Genomic DNA, 27,366 nt, shown 5'->3' on the forward strand with positions numbered 1-27,366 from the left:
TTAGTTCTTTTTCTACAAGTCTGTTTGATACTGTCTTCAAACACTGTTCGTGCAGTTTTTGTGAGTGGGTCTCTGAAGGCCTCACCTCTGTCACTATCAGCTTGTTTATTTGAACATTTCAACTCTATTCAGTCTCCAAAGCTAAAATTGTTCAATCTGACCTGGATGAGAAGATCTTTCTGTTGTTTGACTTCTAAATGAAGTATTTCAAATTCCTGTTCACAACTGTTCAGAACTGTTTTTCTGAATTTCTTGTTTACCTTAGATTCTAATTCAGTAATTGCTACTTCAGTCTTAAAACCATCTTGTAAATTACAACAAATCAGATGAACAGATGATGTCTTATTCCGTTTTGAATAGTTCTTACAATCTGCCTATTTTGTGTTGTTTCAATTCAGTGTTTTGAATATCTTCCTTTCTGCAGCTTGTCCCCTATTCTTTGTTTCTTTCCGGCTCCGTGTCTCTTTCAAAATGTCATCTTCAATTTATTTTCTTTCTTGTCTTCTCTCTCCATTGTTGAGTTCAGTTTTTCAGTAGTTCTCATAGGCTCCTTTCATTTACTAATTGCAAGAAATACTGATTTTCTGTAGGTTATACCGTGTGCATTAGTTGCACATTACATAAAACTTTAAAAGCCCTGTAGTTATTGAAGACAGACTTGCAGTTTCCTTAAATTTTTTTACATGCTAGATAGCATCCTGTATGTTTCATACTCATTTTAAATGTTGCTTGGAAGCTTTTGTGCTTTTCCTTGTCTCTCCCTGGCCATGGTGTGTGTGAGGTGGGAGCAGCAGCATATGTGCCATGGTTGATGTGACACATGGACATGGACCCCACAGGTCTTCTCCCTCAAGGGTCTCATCTTGTGTGACAGGCACAAAAGAAATACTCCTTGAGTCCTAAATTCAACATGAAAAAGATTTCTAGGCAAAAAAAAAAAACAAACAACCAAAACCAGGAAGATAAGTGTGGATAAACTTGCCTCTGTGGTAATGCTAACTGTGCCAGACTAACAGCTTTTCTGATTCTAGTCTTGTGTTTGCGAGATAGAAGCTCCTAATTATCACTTTACTGCTCTGTCTGCATAATCTCTGTGAGGTCACTACTAATTGTAAAATTTAGTTTACATATCATAGGTGAGTGAAGCATGATTGCAGTTACGTAGTTAAGGAAAAAGGGTAGAGCATTTCTGCCCACTGCAAAAGTAGCCTTGTGTTGAAGAACGTTTTGATTATTATTTTTTAAGTCACACTCTTCCACTGCTGCCCTGTAGCACACAAGGGGTAGTTTTTGAGTGTCTGCTGTTCCATTTATCAGTACTTCTGTCTGAAATAAGAATTGCCCTGTCTAACTTCAGCAGGTCCTGTGTTATCTGTTTTCAGATACATCAGCCTTCTCCAAGTGCTGTGTAAGAGGTCTGACAGCACAGACACAGTGAGAATCTTCTGTGCAAAGCTCTTGGAGTGTGCTGGCCCCTCCTTGGGGAAATACTGATCAATACTCCTCAAAACCCTTAACTTTTTAATGATTAGGACAGCAAAACCTGAACATCATGTCTAGTGTAGAGCTTTCCAACCCACAAATTCCAGTGTATTCATTTGCCCTTGGTCTAGTAGATCATTTCCCATTGAGTTCAGTGCTATTCCAATGTCATTCTTGGCTTTAGGAAGTTTGAGAACTTCAGTTTGTATCAAGACTTCTTTTGTAGTCACATCTGTGACAATGAAAAGCACTTTCATTTAAAGGTGCAAGTAAATAATTACAAACAGTATAAATTTAGGAGTTTAACAGAACTGTTGGAAGGAAAATTTATAGTTTCAATTTAAATCAAGTCACCATTTTTAAAAGTTGAAATTATTTTCCTTATATTTTTCAGTGCCTTCTTTGGACTGTTGTGATTCATCAGTTGGAGCTCAGATTATTTCAAAATCAAAAGAACTAGGTAAAGAATGGAAATGCTTAATATCTGATCATTTAGCATATTTTAAGGGTATATTTTTACATGAGACAAAAATTCCTTTTCCTATGGTTTTGTGTCACACAGCATTAACTATCCTTCAGTTACCACAGCATGCTTTACATTTTTTTTCCTCATTCTCTCTTCTTACTTCTCTCTTGCCTGCCATACCTGCACTATAATAATTACTTTAAATTATGCTTTGAACTGCAGTCTTACTTGCTTGCCTTAATATCAGTGGTGATAACACAGTGTGGCTGAGTCAAGCATATATACAAATGTTTACAGGCTTGAGCTGTTAGGAAGATGCAGCTTTTCTGTATTTGTCTGGTGTGTGCTAGGAATTCATAATCCTGACAAGCTTACTCCCAAGTCAGTCTTTGTAGTGATAGCACCCAGCAGCTTCCGTCGTGTTGGGACAGCTTCCATCACATCAGAGTTTTTTTTTCTATTTGACACCTGAGAGAAGGTTCTCCCCTCAAATACTCAACCTGAAAAAGAGTGTGAGATGTTTTTGAAACACACACCTTTCAAGTTCAGTGTAAGAAGGCAGTCAAGTGGGAAGAATTTGTTCAGAACCAGCTGTATTGTTACATGAGGAAATGTTTTTGGTTAAATGGAACAAATGCTATTATATTTGTATGTTTTCAAAAGCTGTGTTATCAAATCATGATTTAATTGACTCCAGAGAGCTGAAGCATCATTGCAGCCTCTTTGTCATTTAGCAATTCCCTGAAAGTTCCCAAGCTTCCACTTGCAGGGCCCCAGCACAGGTGACAGAGCCTTTCTGCATGGTGAATTAAGGAATATTAGAGCTTATCTGTGGACTCAATTGTCATTTAACAGCTTGAGGAGGAAGCAGTCTTGCAGGTCTTGGGAGACTTGGGTTCTACCCACAATTTCCAGTTTGGTCTTGAGCAGTTCACTTGATACAACTTCAGTTTTTTATCTGCCTATAAGATAGGGCTGATAATTTCTCTGAGTTACCAGGAGGTTTGATGTTATCAATAAGATGAAGGTAAAGTGCTGAGGGCTGGCTGGGGGCCTTGGCTGATAAGCAACAGGGACACAGAGTATGACTTGCACAGTTTTCTGTGGGTGCCAGTAATACAGAAATATCCTGCAAGGCACCAGTTTCCATAATTAAATTGTTCTTGCTGATGAGTCTTTGCTATAAGTTGTTTCATAGCAATATAATGGATTATTGCTGAATTTGACAACAGACTCTAAATCATAAAGCTGTAATTGTAATGTGTAAGACAGTGTCAGATACCTCTGGTTTATTTATACCAATTTCTTCACTCACTGGTCAGCTCCGTACATGTGGATTATTAACTCTTGTAAGTGCTATTCCTAAAAAATCTAAGACTTGTAAATTAAAAGAGTTTTATATTGCTGTTATGATTCATTCAACTTTTATAGACCCACCGAAGACATACACCCAGGATGGAGTCTGCTTGACAGAATCCGGCATGTCTCAGTTACAGAGCCTCACTGTTACAGTACCGAGAAGAAAACGGACGAAACCAAAGCTTAAACTGAAGATTATAAATCAGAACAGTGTGGCTGTGCTTCAGACACCCCCAGATGCCCAGTCAGAACACTCAAGAGATGGGGAGATGGATGACAGTAGAGGTAGCAGTCTACTTTTGGCATGTCTTTTAGCGTGGAGTGTTGCAGTACCTGTGTGTACTGCAAATATCCCTGGGAGTTTTTATTACACTGATACTCCTGTGTTCTGTACAGAATGTTTCATGGAAATTTCTTGAACAGTAGTTATGGCTCATTGTTGTCCATTTCAGGAATTTTCCTTGTTCTGTTTATGGGTCATCCATCCTATAGGAAACTGACCTTTTAGGGCTGCCAGCACTGGAAATAGGAGATGATTTTTTTTGTCTAATCTTTGGGTTACCTGTGGGAAACATTGTGCACTCGCTGAGTGCAAGTGTACTCAAATTCAGTGCAAACTGTTTGAAAGTGTTGGCTCAGCAGAGCAACATCTGTATCACTGAGAAGCTGGTATTAAAATCAAGTGGGAAAGTGAAGTAGTTCTTTGCTGAGGGTATTTTCTGAAAGAAATAAGGTGAGCTGACATGAGTCAGTGATCTGGGCTGACATTTGAGTGGTGCAGCACCGTTGTCCTTGCTGTGGTGTGGCTGTGCATCCTGAGAGGGGTGATGGCACAACAGGTGTTAATCTGTGGCCTGGGGCAAGGCTTCTTACCCTGGCAGGTGAGAAAGTCATTGCATGGGTCATGTGGGTGTCTCTTTGGAGAGGAGCTGAGGCACCCCACCTCCCCACAATTCTGTTAATGCAACACTGCCTTGTTAATCAGATTAAATGTCATAAGAAGCTTATTTTAGCTACAGTGTACTTGAGATAACTGGGTAGTTCAGCCATCAATGAAGTTTCAGTGTTAACTTGTTGATAGAAGTATTGTTACTATTTGATGAGCACATTCTTACCCTCTGTTGCTGACTAGAACTATTATTTCCTAAAAATAGCTTCCTTTTATTTCCTTATAACCTTTTAAACAGTTTGTTTTTCTTTCATTTCTTTCAGTATTAAAAGGATTTGGTACATTATCCTAGCATTACATGGACTCTGAAATTTCATCTCACATTTTCATGTTCTCCATCAGCTAGGTTTCTGAAAGCAAAAAATGCTTTTGAATTTGGAGGCAGGTAGTCACTTCCCTTGTTCTCCTTCAGTGGTTAATAATCTTTACTTTTAAAAATGTGTGCCTGTTTTCTATATGACTGATTTCATTACCTACTTGTTGGCCTCTATAGGTGGTAGGTCTTTTCAAGTAGGTAACAGGATATGTAGATGTGATAGCAGGGTATGAAAGGGAGAACCAGAGTGTCCACAACTTCAATTTCAGTTCTGATCACCTTTTGTTATCTTTTTGAGGGTTAAAGCACATTGATGTGTGTGATGGTAACAGCACAGTGAGTACGTGGGAGATGGTCTGGATTTCCTTGAAGCTCCAGGTGTGTAGGGCTCTACTCTGCAGAGGGGATCTGTCTCTGAACATCTGGAATTTTTGTGTGAGCATTAGGATGAATAAAGCTGTGCCATGGCTTTGGTTGGAGTAACACAGTGTAGTAACCCCAGGGAGAAAGGGAAAAAAACCTAATTTTGACTCTTGATGTTCCAGGTGGAAAAAAGAGGCTTTATCTGAGAAAAGTGAGCTCATGGAATTTTGTTACCGTCTCATCTGTTGGCTTGCATCAGGTTCAGCTTTCATTGGGTCTTCTACCTTTTAGAGTTGACTTGAAAGTTGAGCTTGCTTTGGGAGCTTCAGCTTGATGGCCCTTGCCATCCACTGGCTTTGTTGGAAGAGCTCAGTGAGGTCTTTATCAGTGGGAAAGTCTGAGCCATCACCGAGCTTGGGAAGAGTGAGGGTTGCAGCTCTACCACAGCAGAAGTGGTGTGAAAGATTCCAGCTCTGTTATAACAACATTTCTCCTTCTTACAACTGCATGGGGTTTTACTCCATCTAGAATTATGCACCTATATCCAAAGCAGAACATGAGAATTCCAGTATCTTTTCAGGGGTGAGATTATATTTAACATTTCAGGTGGTTTATAATAAAATGAAGATGCAAGGTCTTTTTGGGGATATCAGGAAGAATTAGTTCCCTCTCTATTCAACACCAGAGGCTTTTTAATGTCAGCATACTTTATATGTTTCTATCCTTCATTCCCACAGAATATAAACTCTTAACTTTGAATTATAGTCTGCATCTTCAAGCCTGAGTAATTCCTTTGGGCTGAATTTTGTATTATATAAATCAAATTCCTCTTCATACATCAGTCCGCTTGCAGTCAGTCACACAGCTTCAAGTTATGAACCCACTACACAAAAGTCATTGCACTTCACCTCCCAAGTGCAGGCTGCAGTTTTTAAGTGTCTTCTCAATAAAAAAAAAGCCCTGTCAGAGAAAGAGGAGGACAGTGAAGAAAAGGAAGTTTATCTTGGTAAATTGGATCCATTTTCCTTGGTGGAATAGCTAGAGATTGCTCAGACACTTGGCACAGGCTTCAGAAGGAAGTACCAAAAACTTTCTCTGATTTACATATACTAGTTATAGTATTTATATGCTGGTTTTGTCTAAACATCATCTCATAGGAAATGCATACATAGATAGGATGGGTTTCCCAAAAATGTCCAGGGATTATGATTATCTGTCACCCTTTTGAAAAATCTGTGTTCTCAGCCAATTTCTCATAAACAGATGTGGAAGTGGGAAAAATAATTCTCTGTCCCTTTTCTTAAAGTTACCATTGCCTCTTTTTTGCAGAAGGTGACCTTATGGATTGTGATGGAAAATCAGATTCCAGCCCAGAACGAGAAGCTGTGGATGATGATACCAAAGTGGCTGAAGGGGCTGATGGGATTAAAAAAAGGAAGCGAAAACCTTACAGACCTGGTAGGATAAAGTAGCTTACATCATTATGTGTCCATTGTTCATTTTCTTTTCTGTATAATTACAAAAAAAAAAATTAGAGAACACTATGAAATTCTGAAGTATTCTACTGCTTATTGTTGACTGTAGATTTTTATCCCTATTCTATTTAAAGTTTCCTTTTTTTCTTCTTGCCAAAACGCATTTCCAAAGGTTGCTGGTCAGCAGTGCACTTGTTCTTAGTGTGCTTGTCAATTACTTGTGGTAGTTCAGATCTGTGCCTTGTATTGATTCTTAACTTGATAGGAAATTGTGCTTTGTACAATTGGAGGAGAGTTTTATGTGTGTATGTATATATATATGAACATATACATATGGGAACTTCAGAGAACTTTTTCAGTTATTTAACTTGTTTTCTGAAATATTTTAGAGGAGTAGTTTACCAGGTTTTTGCAGATTACTTCTGACAGGTGAATGTTAATGAATTCAGTTATTGGATGAATTAATTTATTTTAATTTCTTTGTGCAGTTGACTCTTAATTATCCTGAATGAATTAATTAACTATATGTCTTGGGTGCACAAACAGTTGAGCTATATCCACTTAGAATACGTCCATTAGTTATCCATTAGTTTTCTGCCACCAACAATTCCTTTGGAAAATGACACAGATCTGTGTCTGATACATTTAGATACATACACACCAACTGCAGAGGATCAGGAACTCTGCAGTCTCTAGTGAAGGATTCAGGAGTTTCCAGGCACTATGTTGATTAATTATCTTTTTATTTGGGATACATTCTTCTCTAGTAGCATCATTTGGAGTGGTGGGCTCTCCAGAGCAATTTGCAGAGGATTTTTAGTGGTCCTTTGAGATTCTGTAATAGGTTTCATTTGGTAGATTGACAGTTAATTCCAGCAACTCACCAGTTTGCTCCGAGGGAGGGGAAGACCAACATCTGAAAATTGCCAGGTTTGGTGATTTGAACTTCTTGTGGATGTTCTACAGTCCTGAAATTCTAGTCATCTTTCATTACATTTATACCCACTGAGACATAAAAATTCAGAAATGTTTCGTAAAACTCCAGATGAAAACTCCTCAAGTAGCTCCGATTCATCCTTAGACATCTTGATGCAGCAGTCTCCTTGACCTGCAGAGTAATTTTGGCTCTCTTTCATACTATGAAACACAGTTTCTATTCAATACATTGACTTTCTTCTTCCTTTTTCAGGTATTGGTGGATTTATGGTACGTCAGAGAAGTCGTACAGGGCAGGGGAAGACAAAAAGATCTCTCTCCAGGAAGGATTCTTCTGGATCTGTTTCTGAACAGTTGCCTGGCAGAGATGAAGGTAAGTGCAGGAATTTGGTGTTAAATACTTGTTCATGCTTAATGCAGTAAAAGCAATACAACTCACCAACATGTATGTTTGTCATGATGGCTTTATTAATTCAACTGAAAATACCCATTCCTGCATAGATAAATTTCAACAGAGCCCATGATGTACAGAGAAACTGAAACAAGGAATTGCAGGCTGTTATAGGAGATAAAATGAATTATTATTATTACTTAGTTGGATTTAGAGCAATCCTCTTTCTGATACACCTTTCTCCAGATGTAGCCCTGGTCCAGGGGTGTCTCCTGGACCATCAGTTTTAATATTCAGCAATGTTCCATATTCCATGAGTGTGTCTAATTAATTTTTATATAGCTGTTTATGCTCTGGAAAATCCTTCATTGGAGAGTTTAGTGATATGTTATTGTTGCATGAAGAAATAATTCCTTTTTTTTTTTTAACCATATATTGGATATCTGAGAGTTTCATAAGCTGCCCTCATGTTTAGTGTTATGTAAGATTATTTTTAAAAAATCATTCATAGTAATTTTTAATACAGAAATACTTTCTAGTTGTTTATCATATTTCCCCATCAGTGTTGCCTTTTCCAGGGCTGAAGAATCCTTGACTTTGTTGGGTGTCTTTTCCCATGGCAGAGCCATTTTCATGCTTCTGACACTGCAGTTCTCAGTAGACTGGACATCTGACAAGAAGTCAGATTTTATTCATGGGCCTTTTTATCTTTCTTGCTTTGTGTGATTAGACTAAATTATTCCATTCATCTGGAGTTGCTCACACTAATCTAGAGAATGTTGAGGTACCATTCAGGGAGATGTGGAATATATTTAGTTCAGTTCCAAAATCTTAGGAAAAAGTTCCCAATCTTGGTATAGTGTTTGCTTTCTCTTTAATATTAGTGCTGCAGCTTTGTTTCTGCTTTGTAAATAATATTTCAGTGTATCATACTGCTTTACTTCTGGTTGTGTTGTAAATCTTGTGTTAGATCTTTTTATTTCCATAAGAGGTTTGCTCCCTTAAGTAAAAAAAAAAATTTAATTGGATAAAAAGCTAATTTTCATTCTGGGTAACACTACAATGCATATTGTTTAAAAGAAGTATTCTTAAACAAGTACTCCTCAATTGAAAGTTGGACCTTCTTTTTGTCTGCTCAGGCACAATTGCTAGTTGAGAAAAATACAAATCATAGCTTGCCAAGAGCCTGCTTCTCAATGGCCAGTACTCATCAGCCTTACCAGGATCTTTTGCCCCCTTGTCATATCCACTCCTTTTCTCTGTAGTATCTCCCTCTCAGGCAGTGCAGAGGTCACAGTGTTGGTGAACCTCATTCCACTCATGGTCCTCTAGATATGCTACAGGAGATCACTGCAGTACAAAGCAGAGCTGATTTTATTACCATGATAATATGGTTTCTTAAATAACTTGCCAGAGTCCTTAACTTCATGTAATTTGCTTTGGCAAGACAGAAGAAGCAGGGCTTGAAAAGTTCTGCATTACCTGCAGTGTTTTTCTTGCTCTGCTGTAATAAAAAATACTGAATGATTGATGAGCACTGTGTGCTTTTGTGTTTATTAGAAAAAGCAGTGCCACTTTGAAATATGACAGTTGAATAAATGTGTAATTTCTCTTGAAGGGCTCCTTTATAGATTTATTTTGCTAGGTTGTTCATTATTTATATGATAGTTCTTTCTCAAATTTAAAAAAAATAAGTTTTTTAATTCTAATTTGTGAAAAAGTAGGGTATTAAGTCTCCAGTATCACTTTGGAGATACTTCTGCAGTGGAATTGTCTTTTCAAATATCTGCTTGAATGGCACCTATAATTTCCATCAAATTAGTGAATTCTTAGGTTGCCTGGGGATACAGAAGTTAAAGGTCTGTGTGTACCTGGGAAGTAGAACAGTGATGTGGCTGGTGTCACATCTGGCATTTCCTGCTGCCAGAGCCTGGGTGGTCAGGGCAGTTCACAGCTGGATAAAAGCCACCTTTGGAATGTATCTGGAGTCATGTGCAGTAACCCAGGCACCCAGAGGTAGCCAGATGTGCTGCCACTATACCTTTAGAGCTAAATACTGAGTGTTTTATTATTTATTTAGAGGTAAATACTGAGTGTTTTATTTATTTGTGCCTGGATGTTCCTTTGTAGGTTGGACAGAGCAGCTGCCAGACACTCCGGTTGAGGAGTCTGCCCCAGCTTCTGAAAGTACTGAGAAAATAAAAAAGCGCTACAGGAAAAAGAAAAATAAACTTGAAGAAACCTTTCCTGCCTATTTGCAGGTAAAGCTGGTGATCTGCTCCTCATGCTGTAAATCCATTTAAAAGCCTAATCTTCATGTGCTGTCTCATAGTTCTTTTAAACCATTAATGTTTCTTTCCTGATTCCAAAATGATGATTTAAATGAAAGGGGTTTTCTGTAAAGAATGTTCATGAGCTTGTACAGAAAACTGTAGATTATATTAAATCTCCAGGATTCTGGAGAATCCTTCTCAATGTATTTGGATCTCTCCTTGTTCTGTGAGATGAGATGGGGTGGAAAAATCATTCCTTTGCTCTCTGAACTGACGCATGATGTTTCCACATTCAGCCTCTAGGATGTCTTAGCCTGGTCAGGCCGCTTCCTTAGCTTCTCATTTTGCTTTTTGAGGAGTATAGAACATGAGTTGATAAGGGAAACTTGTTTCCTACAGTTTTATGGATTTATATGCACTGCATCTCCTTACCCATCTTCTCCCCTCCCATTAATTTCATGGTGTCCCTAGCAGGTAAGAGGCAGCAGTTGTGGATAATAACCAGGATATTAATGGTGATTGAGCAACTTCCCTTCCATTAATCAGGTTATAAACTGGCTGGTTTATATGTATATGTATCTCTCACTTATTTAGCTTGTTGTTCTTCTCAGCCACCTTCTTCATGGTGAAGGGGACTTTCTAAAGTTGCAACTTTGATTGTTTTGTAGATGTTTGCCAAACGTCATGGCATGAACTGTATTGGGATTGAAAGCAAAGAATTAACAGAGAGGCAGAACATTTTCTCTTTAAAAAATAGTATTTCTTAAGTGGGGAAGTGACTTGGAAAGAAAATACTTAAACATTTCCTTTGGACTAATAAGGAAAAATATTTTTAATACATGTTTTAGAATGTTTCTTAGATTCTTTGTTAGTATTACAATGCTTGCTACTGAAAAAATATACTTTCAGATTTATTTTTAGAACTGTATCCTAAATCAAGATTTTTAAAGACAACATGGAAACAGAAAGGTTGTTACATAATGAATAAAGGTTGATTTGAAAGTTTGATAGGTTGTTGCCAAATTACTGAGTATTCAGGCTTAGCTGAGTGATAGCTCTTACATAGTATTTTAAAAGCCACTTTTATAATGTAAGTTAAACATCTTCAGGTATTTTGTTATTGCACTTAGACATGAGGATGATTTTGTGAAATGCAGTGTATGGTCATTCTCAAAACTGAACCGGAGTTCTAGACCAAGTTGCCCAGTAATGTTCCCCTTCTTCAGCTGTCCTTTTTGTGCTACGAGAAATATTTTAAATAATAAACAAATTGTGATAGATAATACCACTGTATTGGTACACTGTCAGTGCCACATATGTTTAAGAGGGCTAAAGTTTTTCTGTATAACCTAAGGCGTGAATTTAATCCTAAAACTTTGGTAATGTAGCTTCCTAATGTAATAGCCACTGTAGCCAGTCCTTAGAGCCTGGAAGAGAAAATTGCCATACTGGAATGCTTGTGAGACTGAGACTGTGTTTTTATATTCTTATTAATCCTTGGCTTTTAATTGTAGCTTTGTCGTTTACTCAAATTTTTCAGTCAATACAATGTTCTTCCTACCTTAAATCATTTTGTCTTCTTTGCAGGAAGCTTTCTTTGGGAAAGACCTACTGGATACCAGTAGACAGAACAAGATGAGCCTGGACAATTTACCTGAAGAGTCACTTCCACTTTCATGTAAAACAAACTTGGCCACCAATTTCCTGGATCCTTCATCTGACCCCCTTCTCAGCTCCACCTCCACTCCAGCTCAGGCAAAACTGGGACCTCCAGGTATACAAATCTAAACTTAGTGATAATTCAGTAGTTTGAGTTGATTGTGGTGGCTGGGCTTTTCCACTCTCTCTTCCAATTTCTTCCCAGGGTTTATTTTTCAGCATTCTATATATGAACCGTGCTTGTGAGGTTAACTAACACTGATATTTAGTGATACTCTTCTCAAAGGCTTTAGCTGTTTCAGAAAGAGCAGTGGATGACACAACAATTGGTGCTTAATGCAAATCTGCAGCATCTTAACTGTAATATCCATGGCTATAAAATCCATGAAAATTAGCTCTGTGTAAGAAAAAGCATACAGTTCATTATAGAAGAAAACATAGATACTCTCATTAAATGATATTTTTAGTAGTCTAGTGAATACTAGTTGGATGAATATCATCCAGATATTCTTTTCTTTAGTGTTTTAGGTTATTTTAGGTTGCCAGTCTCCTCAGAATTTGTTTCACCATGTCCTTTCTGAACATGAGTGCCCTTTCCAGCTAGTTTGTAGCCCCTAGGCAATCTTTTGCTTCTGCTATTGCAAAACCTTACTGAAGGTTCTGCTGAGAGTTTTGCAAATAGCCAGAGGGTTGTAAAGTGCTGCTGAAAGAGCAGCCTCATACAAAAGAGCAATTAAAACCTTACTGTCTCCTTCAAATTATTTTTTCTCTGTCTTGTAGTATATGCTGTTTGCCAGAGGTGTCTTTATTTTTAAAATCTGTTATTTCTTTTGTATATTAATTAATTCGTGGCTTGTGTTTCAGCTGATCCCCAAAGTTTTTCCATCTGAAACTCTTTGCACACACTGTCACATTTTCCACTGTCCAGAGAGTCACTTGAAGAAAGGTCACCTGTTTGTGATTGTTACTCAGTGAAAATCTGCTAAATGAAAAAGCAAAAGGCTGTATTATATTTAAATATTGATTCTTCTACAGTTAAGTTGTGAATAATAGAGAATGCAAAAAGTAACTTCTGAAGGTGAAGCTGCTAGAAATGAAGTGTTGCATGGTTTGTGTTTCCTTAGTTCCAGCACTACAAGATAATCTCACTATAACTTTTTTTCCACCCTGGCTTTCTTTTGTAGCCAGAAAAATTCAACTTCAGAGGTCTTTGCTGGCTTATCCAATTGCAAGCTTGAAGTCACTGATGTGTTCATGTGTTATGGTAGTACAGGGTTTTAGAAAATCATGAAGTTAATGTTAATTTAATGTTCTGTTTTTCCAAAGTCTGAAAGTTCTCCATAAAAACAGAGTTGTAAAACTTTATATTCAGAAATAAATAATAAAGAATGTCTATTAATAAATAAATCACTAGGAATGGCTTTAATGGATAGCCTACTGTCTTTCCAATTTGACATGTGAGATACTCAAAGGACAGTGTTTTCTGGCCATAGGAATGTTCTCAACTCAGTTGTCTTTCACAATTCTCTTGCAAATGTTCAGATTTCCATCCAAAATTGGGTCCAGATGGAGCTGTTTGGTGTAGTTGGGGCAGCAGTGGGTGAAGTCATGTGCTGGTATTGACCAGTTCCAGTGCAGTTCTGAACTCTTTGCCTGTGACTTTGTGGGACACAGTTATTTCCACAATAGCATCCTCTGTGTGGGAGGCCCTGGTTCACTGGCTAATTGCTGAGCTCCCTTCTGGCTGGAGCTGCAGATGAGAACAGTGTCCCAGGGCACCTGATGCTTTCATCATTTCCATTTCCCTACAGACCTGGCTGTGGAGCAGGAGCAACATGAACTGTTTGTTCCCTGTGCTGGGGGCTGCAGGGCTGTGTTGTCACCAGCTGTGCTGTTTTCCTACAGTGCCACTTCCCACACGGATTGCTGACTCCTGTCAGAGTCCTTCCTTAATTGCACAGGTCTTTTCCACAAGGAAAATGTTCTTCTCTTGGAAATTCCATTTGTGTAATCCCAGGATTAAGGGTTAGATATGTTTGTTCATCTTCCAGAGACCTCTCAAGCATCTGAAGAAGTGACCCTGCTCTGCTTTCCAGCAGGTGACCAGCACTGCTGGGGAGGGCAGCGATGTGTTCCAGCTGCTCCTGAACTGACAGTGCATTTCAGGGACACATTCTGTCATTTATTTGTTCTCACTCTTTGGTTAAGGGTGGCTGAACCTTTCACAAGCCAGGATTGCAGTAGTGATGGAGATTGGCAGAGCTGGACAGAAGAGGGGTTTGGGAGTCCTTTGTTTAGTGTTAATTTCTAGGAACTGTGACTCAACTGACCTTCAGGCTCCCAGCCCTGCTTTTTGTCTAGCAGAGGTTGCTGGTTTTATTTTATGTTAGAAAACTCACCTTTCCTGTGTTTTTCTAACACGTGGCACTCTGTGCACTCTGTTCTGCATGGCACCAACCCTTGAAATCACTTCCAAGTGCTGGAGTTGAGTGCAAAGGTTTGCTCACAGGTCTTGCTGTCTGTTCATGGGTGAAGTTGAAGGTGTTGATTTAGATCTGTTGTATTCTGAGGACTGTCTGCCTCTTGAGTTTCCTGACCTGTGTGTCCCTGATGAAAAAGAAGCCACTTGATGAGCTGTGTTCTGCGAAGGCTCAGGCAATGTGACCTTTCCTTTAGTTTGAAATAGCTTAAATTCAGTGTATTTTTTTCTGTAAGTGCTGAAAAAGTCATCTACTCAAGTGAGGTCTCCAGAGAATGCTAAAGAAATCGTTCCTAGACAAAAGGAGAGAAGTTGTCTGAGTATCTGCAACTGATTCAGGTACTGCAGGGACATTTTATAACTAGAAATGTTACTGTGTGATTAAGCATCTTGGGATGGCTGCAGCCTTGGGAGAGGCATTTTTATGATTTTAGAATTTCATAAATAAATAACTGCATTTGAGGGATCAGGATCACAAGATAGCATTAAAACTGTTCTCTCTTAGAGATCCAGCATTACAAGAAAATTATTTTCCTTTTTGCTTTGTCTTGGCTTTCATCTCCATTCTGAAAGAGTCAAATTAATGAGCAGTATTGAGCTATTTGTTTGGCAGCAGATGTCAGCCAGCTATTGATTGTGATCTGAAGCAGCTGACTCAAGTGATTCCGTTGTTTCCAAGATAATATTTAACACACATGGAATTAAAACAAGGAAAAAATAGAAGAAGAAAAGTAAAAACATGCTTTAGATTAGATGACTTGTGTGAGTTTTATGGATTATAGACTCTATCCCTCTGCTGTCACCAACACTCAGGTCTTTTTATAGACTTAACAAACTTTGTTTTGAAAGCAGGATAGTTTTTCCAGCTTATTTCATCTGAAGGCCACTGTGGAATCTGATTTCCTTCATAGTTAAGAGACCCTTAAATTTGAAGCCTGAATGTATTCATGGCCAGTTTTTAGCTACAGGTGGTAAACTTCTTACCTTTAAATATTAGATAATTTTTTTTCACCTGAGCTCTTCCCAGCTACTTAAACAATGTATTTATATTTAGATTAGAAGCTGAATTGTTAGGGATTGTTCCCTAGCACAAAGGCTGTGGAGAAAAGCACTGTAAAGTAAAATAGTGTAGAAGAATTAAAGGCTGCCAATACAGTCCCAGTGCTTCCTCCATGTTTTTTTTCCTCCCTGATATTTAGCTGTCTCCAAGCAGGAATTGAGGAAAGTTAAAGAAGGGCTAAAATCAATCCTTCAGCCAGCTGAAGTCATTACATCACCTTGTGGTGTCTGGTGTTACAGTTACTTGCATAATGAGACCAAATTGCCAGAAGGAAAAGAAGTATCTGAAAAAACCCAAACCAACTTTTTTAAAAAACCCAAAAAACAACCCAGCAAACCCCAATAACTAGGCTCTGTTGAGAGACTTATCTTTGACAGTACCTTTTATCAGGTAGACAAATAACTACACCTGCCAAGTGGTGTAGTTTTGAGGGCACTTTTAGATAGTTTTGCTGGTATCAGTAGGAGCTGTATTTTGTTTGTACCTTTAAATGAACTGGTCTGCACTGGCTTATTAATCCACCTTGTTGAGTGGCAGATATAAAACCTGATTTAATTAGGATGGTTTCATCTTGTCTGATTACAAAGGATGAAAATGAAGAATAAAAATAGTAAAGAGAAGAAAAACAGTTTTTGTTCTGACTTGGTAATGGAAGAAGGGAAAAGGGTTGTCTCTGAAAATCAGAAGGCAATTGTAATTCATTGTTAAATTTAGCAGCTTGGAAAGTAACCTCATGATAGAAGTAAATCCTTGGCACCAGGCTCTGAATTAAGCTGTATACTTTCTGGGACAGTTGGATTGTAACAATGGGAAATACATCTGTATTTGTGCGAAATGTGTGTGTTTTTTTGGCTTTCTGGTCCCTCTTCAGCCTGGCCATATATTTGTTGTCCAGACTGTATATTTTATGATTAGTATTAATCCCTTTTTTCTGTTTAATTTATATTTGCCATCTCATCATGTTTTATTGGTCTGGCAGTGATTGTTCATGTAATCATGATGGTCTGCAGTTTTACTGAAAAATATTTTTCTCAACTTTTGTTTGTCAAACATTTTTTGCAAATGTTGCACATCTGTAACAGTCCAAAGCAAGTAGTTAATAAAACCAGATGGGCCATTTGGAGTAATTACTCTCTAATGAATTGGAGGTCAGGAAGATAATAGTATCCAGAATTTATTATTTAATATTAAAGAATTAATTGCTCGACCAGGTCAGTTTTCCCTAGATGACAAACAAACATGACATTTCTACTTCTGGCCATTCTTGCTCCTTCAAGTTTTCTTCTGATCTTAAAAGTATCAGCTTCAATTTCTATTTATTTACTATTCCTTCTTACTCTTAGGTTTCACTTTCCTATCAGGGTGTAGTAATTAGTTGCTTCTGTATTAAGAAAGAGAGTGATGGTAAAAGAAGTAACTGATCACCTTTTTTTAAAAAAATGCTCTTCGTAGGCTTACTGTGAGCTGTCCTAAATAAAACCTATGTGTTGACTTATTCATTCATGGTCCTTTCTGGCTTAGAGGTTGCAAGTTCAGAGTAGATTTTGGGATTATTTTTTCCCTGAAATCATCCAATGTTTGTTCAACATGATGTGTTCACATTATCACTTGTAAAAAGACTAAACAAAGTAAGCACATACAGGTGGCTCAGTCCTGGCAGGGAGGGGCTGCAGCTCAGCACAGTCTCTGACCCCAGGGACACTTGCAGATTCAACACAGCATAGAAGACCCTCAGAGCCTGGTACATCTGTGTTTGGGTTTGCAGCTCAAGAACATCACCAGAGATGTAGAAATGTTGATTTTGTTCTTTGCATCTTCTACAGGCAGCGCTGACGATCCTTTAGCTGATCTTTCTGAGGTCTTAAATACTGACGATGATATTCTTGGAATACTTTCTGATGATTTGGTAAAGTCTGGAGATCATTCAGGTATGTATGTCTGTAGGGTCTCTCTAGTCATTGTTTCGGTTTTTTTCCTCTTTATTATAGATGTATTTGTTGTAGTATATCTGTAGGTTATGCTCTAGGTCATTTCATACAATTTTCATATCTTAAGAATACCTTGGTTTGGAATGATTTTGGTTTGTTCTACCAAAAAAATGCCCAAACTTGTCAACATTTTGTTTTTACTTGGCTCTTTGCTTTGCTGCTTAAGAGAGGATAAATTGTAGCTGCTGTTGTCTCTCATACCTGCGTAGCTTTTTTCAGCATGCAGCTTTTTCTTTACTTTTTTTTTGTTTTCGTGTTGTAATCATCCATTTTATCTGGTTTGGGTCCTGTAGGTCTTGATTTATGCACTTTCCAGGTTGAGAACTCACCCTCCCCATTTGGTAAGAATCTAAACAATGGATGATCCATGGTTAGCAGTAGCCCTCTTTTCCTAGTGGTTGTAGGTGAAAGAACTGCATGTGTAGAAATTACTTCTCCTTTACTGTGTCACTAATTCATGTTTCATTTTCCACTCTCTGGTGTTTGAGTCTAACACGACCTCTAAACTCTGCACTCTGCCTTTAAGAGTCCTGCATCAAGTTTTGCTTACAGCTTCTGAAAACCTTCCTTAATTTTTTGTGTTTCATGATACAAACCCATGCATTTTCTTGCTGCCACTGTAAATATTACTTCCTGTAGTAGTGTGTAGTTTTTATCATAGTGATATATTTTGTAAATGAAAAGAATTTTTATCAATGTGGGTATAGTAAAGCATGATTAAAGCAGTCAGTATCCTTTTGTTTTCACTGGATAATGGTTCATCACTTTATGTAAAAAATAAGTAGAATTATGTAAATAAGTAGAATGGCATGTTTCGTTATTTTAAATTTTGGGTTATTTGGTAATTATTACACAAATATATTTTAAACAGTAAAAGACATAGTTCTTTTTTACCAGATTTTTCTCATAAGAGAGATTTATTGACTTGTAAGGGATACTAGAAAATTTATGTAGTGAGTTATGTTTTCTTAGTGCCAACAAATCATTATGATGTAACCCATAATAGTCAGGATTTGTTTTGAAAGAGAAACTAACTTGTTTTGTATTGGCTGTACTTCAACAACATTTCAGTAAATATTTTATGTAATATTTGAAGTCAAGAACATTTGAAATAAACCTTCAGGTACATGAGGATGAACCATATTTACTATTGGTGTGATTCTTTTAAAAATGTGAAAAATAGTTTAAATGGAACTATATACTGAAACCTATACGTTCAAAACTATGCTGAACCTAAACTCAGTCTTACTTCCCATTCTTCCAGTTGCATTATATTCAATTAACATTCCTCAAACAATACAGTAAACTGGAGGGAAAGAGTGTGAAGGATTTTTAAACCTTTTCTAATCAACGTTTTGTTTTGTCTTACCTTTCAAATATTAGAAAGTCCTGGTTTAATTGACAGCTGAATTCTAGGGGAAGGAAACAGGGTTTATGCTCGTTATTCAGTACTAATAAATTTTGCTATTCATGTCTAATTTAATATTATTTCTTCCTCTAGCTGGATTGGATATTGGCCCCATCTCTGATGATCCTTCTTCTCTGCCTCAGCCGAATGCCAACCAGAGCTCACGGCCACTGAGTGAAGAGCAGTTAGATGGAATCCTCAGTCCAGAACTAGACAAAATGGTCACAGATGGTAATATTCATGTCCTTAATCTTGGCCTTCTACAGAACTTATGTAAAAATCACCTTTTCTTTTTCCTTTCCCCCAAATGACACATCTCTGTATTGTAACAGCCCTATTTAGACTTGCTTGCACTATTACTTTTACTGCTTTCTCTGATGATCACTTACCCTGTGTTGCCTTTACTTTGTCCAGGTGCTATTCTTGGCAAACTGTACAAAATCCCAGGTACGTGTTCTGAGCCTCCTTGTCTTTTATGGAACACAGTTCACAAGCAATGCCAGCAACTCATGCAGAGTGGTTTTTTTTTGCAGAGCTGGGAGGGAAGGATGTTGAAGATTTGTTCACAGCTGTGTTGAGCCCAGCAGCCACACAGCCAGCTCCTCTGCCACAGCCTCCTCCCCCACCACAGCTCATGTCTTTGCACAGCCAAGGTATGTTCCTCTGGTGCTTTTGTGAGCAGCAGCCTGGCCAGGAGAGTTGTGCACCTTTTAAATGCTGATGTGGAAGTAGGACACACCTTATGCAAAATTGTGGAATCCGCTGTTGTTAATTTGTGCGATATTATTCCTAACCTGTTCTGAAGGGAGTACATGATTAACATCCATGTAAATATTGTTAATACAGAAGGACAGTTACTTCAGATTTTTCTGACATATCGGTGCTTTTATTTTAGCTGACACTTAAATGGTTTGGAAAGTAGTCTGTGATAAAGCATGTGTTCTCTTCTGACTTCACTCTTAATTACTTTTGAGTACCTCCTCAAGGGTAAGGCAAGAGTCTCTGTAATGCTGATTTACTGAGTCTTAATTTCTGTAAGAATGCAGTTTAATGTATTAGTTAGTCCTAACAGAAAGGCTAAACAAATTTTAAATTTATCTTGGAAATTACACTTTATTTTTCTTCATTACTAGCAAGACTACCATGAGTTGATACAGCATCTTGCTCTTGTATTGAAGGCAAGAAACTGGTTTCAGTGTTAGTATCAGTAGAGCTGGTTTTTTAAGCAGTATGTGTGAATATAATTGAACATGCTCATTTCCTCATTGAACACCTCTAGTGGTTTTCCATGAGCTCATGTGAAGAGTGTACACTCTTTTATACTGGTACTACAAAAAGGACTGTGCAAATTGATTTGACCAGTGAATTAAGCATAAGAAGAAAAGTGATTTGTTTCCTAGTTGGATCAGTTTTCATAAAACCTAAATACTTCAAAACCTTCATAGAAGGGAGCATGTTTTAAGTGCATAATGAGTTGATTTAAAGCAAAAGATAATACAGATATCATTGTCTGTTTCCCAGTTACTTGAGTATTTGGGGATAGCTCCAGCATTTGGGCTCTGTAAGATTTTCAGCTCCTCCCTGTGGGAACTGCCATGACAACAAATTTTTAGATTTACAGTTTGGTTCTGCTCCAGTGGAATGATCCACACATTTCTGTGAGATAAATGCTTCAGTAACAGGGCAGCTTGCATCAAGGTTCAGCAATTTCAAATAAAATTACTGCTCTTCTCATAAAGACAAGGGGGCAGCCAGTGCAAACCAGAGGCCTGACTCCATCCTGTTCGTTTGCCAGGACTTCACAGTTAGTTACTGTGTTTACTAGCACAGTAACATCCTCTTAAGTCTTGTGTTACAATTGTAGTTGCTGTGTAGCCTACGTAACCTTTAGATCAGAAACAGTCTCCTGAAATGGGAGAATGATACAGTGTCATCCTGCAGATGCATCTGATTCCTGAGCTACTTCTGTGCTTTTAAGGAAATACTGGGGCAACAGTTATAATCTCACTTAAGTGAGGGGATCCAAAGGCCAGAGTTAATTCTGTGTAGTAACATCTGCAAATACCATCTGCTGGAATGAATCTGCCTGTGCCACATTTGTAATACTGTAATCAAATAAATAACATTTTCTGCCTTCATACAGCTAGACTGGACATTTAATTAGAAAATGTTAATGCTCATTTGAGCAGAGTTATCTGTTTCATTGGTTACAAATTAGGAAGCTAGTGGATAATGAGGCTTACATTGGTACAATGCTCAGGAGTCTCAGAAGAGATGTTTAATTCAGGTGGCTAGTGATCATCCCACAAGGACTGAAAACCACATTCTCCATGGCTTGTTGCTTGGATCTGGGTCTAAAAAACGTGAAGACCATTAGCTTTTAGGTTTATTACCTCAATATAAGGTGCAGTACAATGCATGGGCTACTGTAAAAGTTTTGGGAATCCATTTTTGAATAAAAATTACATTTTAGACAAAAAAAAAAAAAAAATCTGTGCAGGGATGTGATAGAGCAGAAAAGAATCCTTTACACTTATAGGGAAGGATTTAAAAATGATCTAAAATCTTTCCCAAAACAGTAAGAGCAGCACTGTAAAATTTTAAAGCATTTAGTTTTTCACTAGAGGAGACATTGTTTTCTCAGTGAAAAGTTCCACCTCTGCCTTAGTAGCAGTTACCCTTGAAAACTTAAATGAGTGACTTAAACTTCTTTTTCCAGGAGAGAATGCATTTCCAAGAGTGCCCCTCATGAATGGTCTGATTGGCCCCAACCCTCATCTCCCTCACACAGCTCTGGCTGCTGGAGGTGGGCTGGGCACCTTCTCTCCCATTACACAGCAGCCATACACTGATGCCAGGTAAGTTCAGATGGGGAATAAAAGATATTTATTTAGCATTAAATAAAAAAGAGTAAAAAAAAAACCACCTGGAGGGTGTTGTTGGTTACTAATAATTTGATATTATTAGTTCTTGACAGGCACTGCAAAACCTTGTGTATTCTTGCAGTGTGTTTACTGCTGAAATAGCAAACAGAATGAGTGCTTTGCTAGTTGAATTGGTCTGTTTTGTTGTTTTTATACAATCTGTAAAACAAACCCCTTTTCTCTTCTGTCAGGGATAAGAATCCAGCGTTCAATCCAATGGTGAGTGATCCCAACAGCTCATGGGCACCAGCTGCTCCACCTCTGGAAGGTGAAGGCGATACCATGTCCAATGCTCAAAGAAGCACCCTGAAGTGGGAGAAGGAAGAAGCTCTGGGTGAAATGGCAACTGTAGCACCTGTTCTCTACACAAATATCAATTTTCCTAACCTGAAGGAAGAATTCCCAGGTGAGTGATTTACTGAATCAATTTGAATATTTTGTAGCAGTTGGTGCACCTTGATTTGAAAGCATCTCAAATAGACTTACCATAGCCTTGTGTATTGACGCATTTTTTGGTTGCAGACTGGGCTACAAGAGTGAAGCAAATTGCTAAACTGTGGAGGAAAGCAAGCTCTCAAGAGAGGGCTCCCTATGTGGTAAGAACAATTCCCATCTGTATTTGCATGCTTCCAGCAAACCTATATTTCATTTATAAGGTTGTGGCTTTTTGTTTGGTTTTGTTTTGTTTTTAACTCAAGTTCTAGGTTTAGTGAAAGTTCCCTTACTACAAGAAAACCTTTTGAATTTAACTCCTACATCTGAATAGTTCTACCTGTATTCTTTGTTTTTCAGTCTTGGAATAAACTCTATTAGTACTGTGCAATCTAAAGACATCAGATGAGATGAGAACATCTATGGCTCCCACTGCCTCTCAGTTGCATTTGATTCATACCTCAAATCATCTTTGCTCTGTCTCTTTCTATACAGAATCTTACCAGTTTCTTGAGAAGGATAATAACAGCTGATCATGAGATTCCTCTCCCTTTCATCATCCCCTCTCACTGGCTATTCTTTTTTCCCCTTTAGAGTTGCTGAAGTCTTTCAGCTATTGAACTAACAATTCCAGAGGTGTCAGTGCTCACACCTCTGCTTTCCTCATTTACTTCTACTCCTTGTGTTCTTCCTTTACTGCTCCCTGTCTCTGCTTACTCTCCTGTATTGCTTTGTATGGAAACTCTTCTGATACCCATTTTTCTAACACCATTTTGTAGGGAGCATGAAGGACTCCATTTTTCTCTCCAAAATCATTCACCTTCTTCACAACTGAGTTAAGTGAGCACAGGTACTTGTAGCAGCTATCTGGAGTTACATAGTCATTGATTTCCTCCTGCAGAACTTCTGCCATTCAAAGGGGGTGACCTTAAGCTTTGTTGAAGCCTGTGTGCATCCAGATCTCAGAACCTGTATTATTGATTTTTTTGGACTTTCTCAACAATTGTTGGCAAATGTACTTTTCTTTAACTTCCATTCTCTCATCTTCGTTTCTTCACAGCAGCAATTGGATGGTTATTCTCAATTTACAGGTTTCTGTGGATTTTGCAGTTTTCAGTCTCTTAGCCTTCCCCTACCTACCCTTTTTTCATATAGTCCCATCAGTAAGCAAACTTCATTCCTCTGCATATTGATGACTCAGAGTTTAGCACTACTACATCATCTTCTGCTGTCCAAATTCAAAAGTGCCCTTATCTCTGGCTTAAGAGGATAAATCATATCCCAGACTTATTGTGAGAAGTAGAGTTCTTGATCTTTCTGAAACCCTTTCCACTTGAAAGAATAATTCTCTCGTTTCTTCTTTGTGTCACTGAGGCATCATCATTATTCTGCTTTTTATTCAGCATTGCAATTCTAGCACCTTTGGACCTCCATCTTGCCCATGCTATAGTCAATCTTGGTGATTCCTTCTTTGCAGTATTTATAAGATAATACCCACTTATACAGGTGGCATTTACCACTTCACAATTATTTCTATTACTGATTGCTTTATTTTTCACTGTTCTTAAAAACTGCAGTCCTATCCTTGTGATGGGTAAAGTCAGCAGCAAAAATTACTTCCCTTATGTATAGGAGGAGGGTGCATGCTCCTGCTCACCAGTATTTACACAGCAAGATGTGGTTAATTCCTCTCACAACAGTCCTTGTGCTCCTGCCATGCAGCTCCTGCTGGTGTTCCTGGCATTGTGCACACAAGGAGCCAATGTGATGTGTCTCCTGAGGGACTTGAACTCTGAGGGATTGAGTGAAGGCTGAAATGAAATTCAGAGGAGTGTTAGTAAATTTTCACTGTAGGCTTTTTACTTTACTTAGCATGCACAATCCCATCACTTACAGGGAAAAATGACAGTGATTTTTCTGCTGCTGTGACATTGGTGCTCTCATCCATGTCACTATTTCATTGTTGGGGAGGATGGGGAAGTGTTAAAGCTCTTTCCTCAAGGCAACCCCTACTTGACAGCTGCAAATAAATTTGTGAAAAAGAGGATGTGAGGGTTTGCTTCAGAGAAGAAATCACATGCTAGATTGGTGGTAAAACAGGCTCTTTGAAACTTCCATTAGATACTTTAAAGTGTCACTATGGCTGTAAAATGCCTCATTGAAGAGGAATTGCTGTGTCTCCATACACGTTTTCCTGATCCATAAGCCCATATCCTATGTTTATACTGTTAACTGTTAACTGACTTAGATCTTCAGAGGTCATTTAATGGACTAGACTGTATTTTTCTTGTCATTGAAGTTCTCCACATTAGTGGCCTTTATTGATCCAAACATCATCTGCTGTGCTCAGCCTTCATGTTGTAGACCACACCAATATGTGATTTGAAAGGTAAACTGGTGGGTTTAACAGTTTCTTGGCACAGCACAGGGCCTGGAACAGACACCCTCCTGTACAGAAAAGCTTTGCTAATAGGTTCATTAATTTACTAATTGCTAGTAACCTCTTAGTTCCTTCTATATATGTTAAATACAGAATTTCTGTAGAGTTGTGAAGTATGTTCTGTTCAGAATTGTTTTGGAAGTGCATAATGTCATTTCCACAAGGATGTGTGTGATTAAAACAGGCTGTACAAATAATTTGGTGATGGATTTTTTTAGGAATAACAGATGCAGTGTGCACACTTAGAAGAAAATAAGTCTAACTGCATCTTTTCTCTTCTTCCAGCAAAAAGCCAGAGATAATAGAGCTGCCTTGCGCATCAATAAAGTACAGATGTCAAATGACTCCATGAAAAGACAGCAGCAACAGGATAGCATCGATCCCAGCTCACGCATCGACTCCGACCTCTTCAAAGATCCATTAAAACAGAGGGAATCGGAACATGAGCAGGAATGGAAATTCAGACAGGTGTGTAGCATTTAGGGTGTTTTGTTATTGTCTCCCTGCTTTTTACTGCGTTGTTGGAATCTGTTGTAATAAAATCAATTTGAATCTTTTTTTATAGAGGAGTATACAGTCAGCCATTCTGCTTGGAAAGAAAATAGATGTTATCAGAAGATCAGCTGCTTGTAAAAAAAGTTTTTTTTTCAATTTTGACTCTAAAATCCTGTGTATTATAGAAACAGGTTGTTCTTTCTCTGCATGGGTGGCTGGTGCAGTAGGTTTTTATTACATTGCCTGTATTGCAATAACTTTGTCCTGCAGACTGCTGCCTCACATGGGGCTGGGTGTCTCTCAAAGCCCACACCAGTGCTGCATGTTAATAACCTTTGTCTCCAGAGTACAAGGTTGGAAAGCAGTGATGCTCTTTAGGCAACCTGGGAAATGCTTATTCCCAGGCAAGCAAGATGCATGTCAAGGTAATTGAACTTCACAGATAGCTGGACTCTCTCCTCCTATTGCATTTAAAATTTGCAGTTACTTGTAACTGATATTGGATGTGTCCTAAAGTTTTAATTGTAGATTCAGTCATTAGAAAGATTTTGCATACCCTGAACTTAGAAGTATAACATTTTTCCTCATAATTTTTAAACAGCAAATGCGGCAAAAAAGTAAACAACAGGCCAAAATAGAAGCCACACAGAAGCTTGAACAGGTGAAAAATGAGCAGCAGCAACAGCAGCAGCAGCAACAGCAGCAGCAGTTTGGTTCACAGCAACTCCTGAGCCAGTCTGGCTCAGACACACCCAGCAGTGGGATCCAGAGCCCCTTAACGCCGCAGACTGGCAATGGAAGTATGTCTCCTGCACAACAGACATTCCATAAGGATCTGTTCACAAAGCAGCAGCAGCTCCCTGCTACGCCCACGTCAGCGTCCTCAGATGATGTGTTCCTAAAGCCACAAGCCCCACCTCCCACTCCCACCCGAATCCCAGTACACGATTCACTGTCTCAGTCTCAGACTCCTCAGACATCATCACAGCAGATGTTTTCTCCAGGTTCCACAAACACGAGGCCTCCTTCTCCGATGGATCCGTATGCTAAAATGGTGGGGACGCCCAGACCAGCACCCATCAACCAGAACTTTGTTAGAAGGAACACCATTGCCCCGTTAGATTCCTGTGCTGCACAGTCCTCCATATCTCGGGAGCCGTCGGGAAGCAGGCCCTCGCCGGTCAGGGACTCGTGTTCTTCATCTCCAGGTAGCAGCGATCCCTATGCAAAGCCACCAGACACACCCAGGCCTGTCATGCCAGCAGAGCAGTTCTCCAAACCCCTGGGAGTGCCACGGTCACCCATAGTTATGGAGCAGGCAGGGAAGGTTCCTTTAGCTGCTGGAAGCAGCGATCCATTTACTAAGCCGGCCCCTAGGACTGACACATTTCAGAGACAGAGAGTAACCTCTGCTGATGCCTATGCACGGCCTCCATTGACTCCAACTCCTGCTCCTGTGGATGGCAGCCCTGGACCTTTCAAAACTCCTCTGCGTCCTCCTCAGTCCCCACAAGATCCTTACTCCTCCATGCCAGCCACGCCGCGGCGCGTTGCTGTTGATCCCTACGAAAGGCCCCCTCTGACACCGCGGCCGGTGGATAACTTCCCTCATAACCAGGCCAATGATCCCTACAGCCAGCCTCCCCTCACTCCCCACCCTGCAATAAAGGAGCCTTTTGCCCATCCGCCGCGGATAGTGCGACAGCAGGGTGATTCTTTCCCTCAGTCTGGGCCCATCTCCAGGCCAGCTTCTCAGGACCCTTACTCCCAGCCTCCAGGTACTCCTCGGCCAGTTGCTGATCCTTATGCCCAGCCCCCAGGAACTCCCCGTCCCACTGCAGTGGATCCATACATGCAGCAGCCACCAACACCAAGACCTGCTCAACCAGCAGATCTGTTTGCTCAGTCCCCAGCAAACCAGAGACATTCTGATCCCTATGCCCAACCTCCTGGAACACCACGGCCAGTTCTCAGTGATCCTTACTCTCAGCAGCCAGCAACCCCAAGGCCAGGGATTCCTGAGAGTTTTAACAGACCTGCCATGACAAGGCCAGGTCTTATACCAAATAGAGATCCTTTCCTGCAGACACCACAGAGCAGGTTGCAGGGCACTTTTGTCAGGCCATCAGACCCATGTTCTCAAACTCCCAGATCTGCAGGACCTGCAATAACAGATTCATTTAGCCATGGTGCAGCTACTCCAGCACGTGACCCATATGATCAACCACCAATGACTCCAAGGCCCCAGCCAGAATCTTTTGGAACTGGTCAGCTGGCCCGTGATGCTGCCGAACAGCCACGGCCTGGATCTGAGGGCACCTTCAGTGCATCTGGAAATTCTCCAATGACTTCTCAAGGACAACAGTTTCCCAAAGTTTCACAAGTTCCTGGCCCAGCACCCACCACAGGAGTAACAGATACACAGAATACCATGAATATGTCTCAAGCAGATACTGAGAAGTTAAGACAGG

The 27,366-nt window shown here is 39.2% G+C and overlaps 1 protein-coding gene across 26 annotated transcripts in view; it reads left to right on the forward strand.

Annotated features, from left to right (window-relative positions):
* KMT2C (lysine methyltransferase 2C) overlaps positions 1–27,366 on the forward strand; it is a 191,791-nt gene that overhangs the window by 134,098 nt on the left and 30,327 nt on the right. For 7 of the 26 annotated variants that reach the window (XM_086865657.1, XM_086865599.1, XM_086865612.1 and 4 more), the window contains 16 exons: positions 1,877–1,942; positions 3,380–3,592; positions 6,265–6,393; positions 7,600–7,719; positions 9,868–9,998; positions 11,598–11,784; positions 17,032–17,136; positions 17,490–17,537; positions 18,698–18,835; positions 19,019–19,051; positions 19,138–19,257; positions 21,324–21,462; positions 21,720–21,934; positions 22,051–22,124; positions 24,686–24,868; positions 25,497–27,365. In XM_086865657.1, the coding sequence (XP_086721783.1) occupies positions 1,877–1,942; positions 3,380–3,592; positions 6,265–6,393; positions 7,600–7,719; positions 9,868–9,998; positions 11,598–11,784; positions 17,032–17,136; positions 17,490–17,537; positions 18,698–18,835; positions 19,019–19,051; positions 19,138–19,257; positions 21,324–21,462; positions 21,720–21,934; positions 22,051–22,124; positions 24,686–24,868; positions 25,497–27,365 (3,770 nt within the window). The remainder of the gene's footprint in view (positions 1–1,876; positions 1,943–3,379; positions 3,593–6,264; positions 6,394–7,599; positions 7,720–9,867; positions 9,999–11,597; positions 11,785–17,031; positions 17,137–17,489; positions 17,538–18,697; positions 18,836–19,018; positions 19,052–19,137; positions 19,258–21,323; positions 21,463–21,719; positions 21,935–22,050; positions 22,125–24,685; positions 24,869–25,496; position 27,366) is intronic. The other 19 variants (XM_086865745.1, XM_086865702.1, XM_086865785.1 and 16 more) reach the window with 6 other exon arrangements.

This window comes from Cyanistes caeruleus, chromosome 1, assembly GCF_971803275.1.
Source record: "Cyanistes caeruleus chromosome 1, bCyaCae1.hap1.1, whole genome shotgun sequence".
In the NCBI taxonomy this organism is placed as follows: domain Eukaryota; kingdom Metazoa; phylum Chordata; class Aves; order Passeriformes; family Paridae; genus Cyanistes; species Cyanistes caeruleus.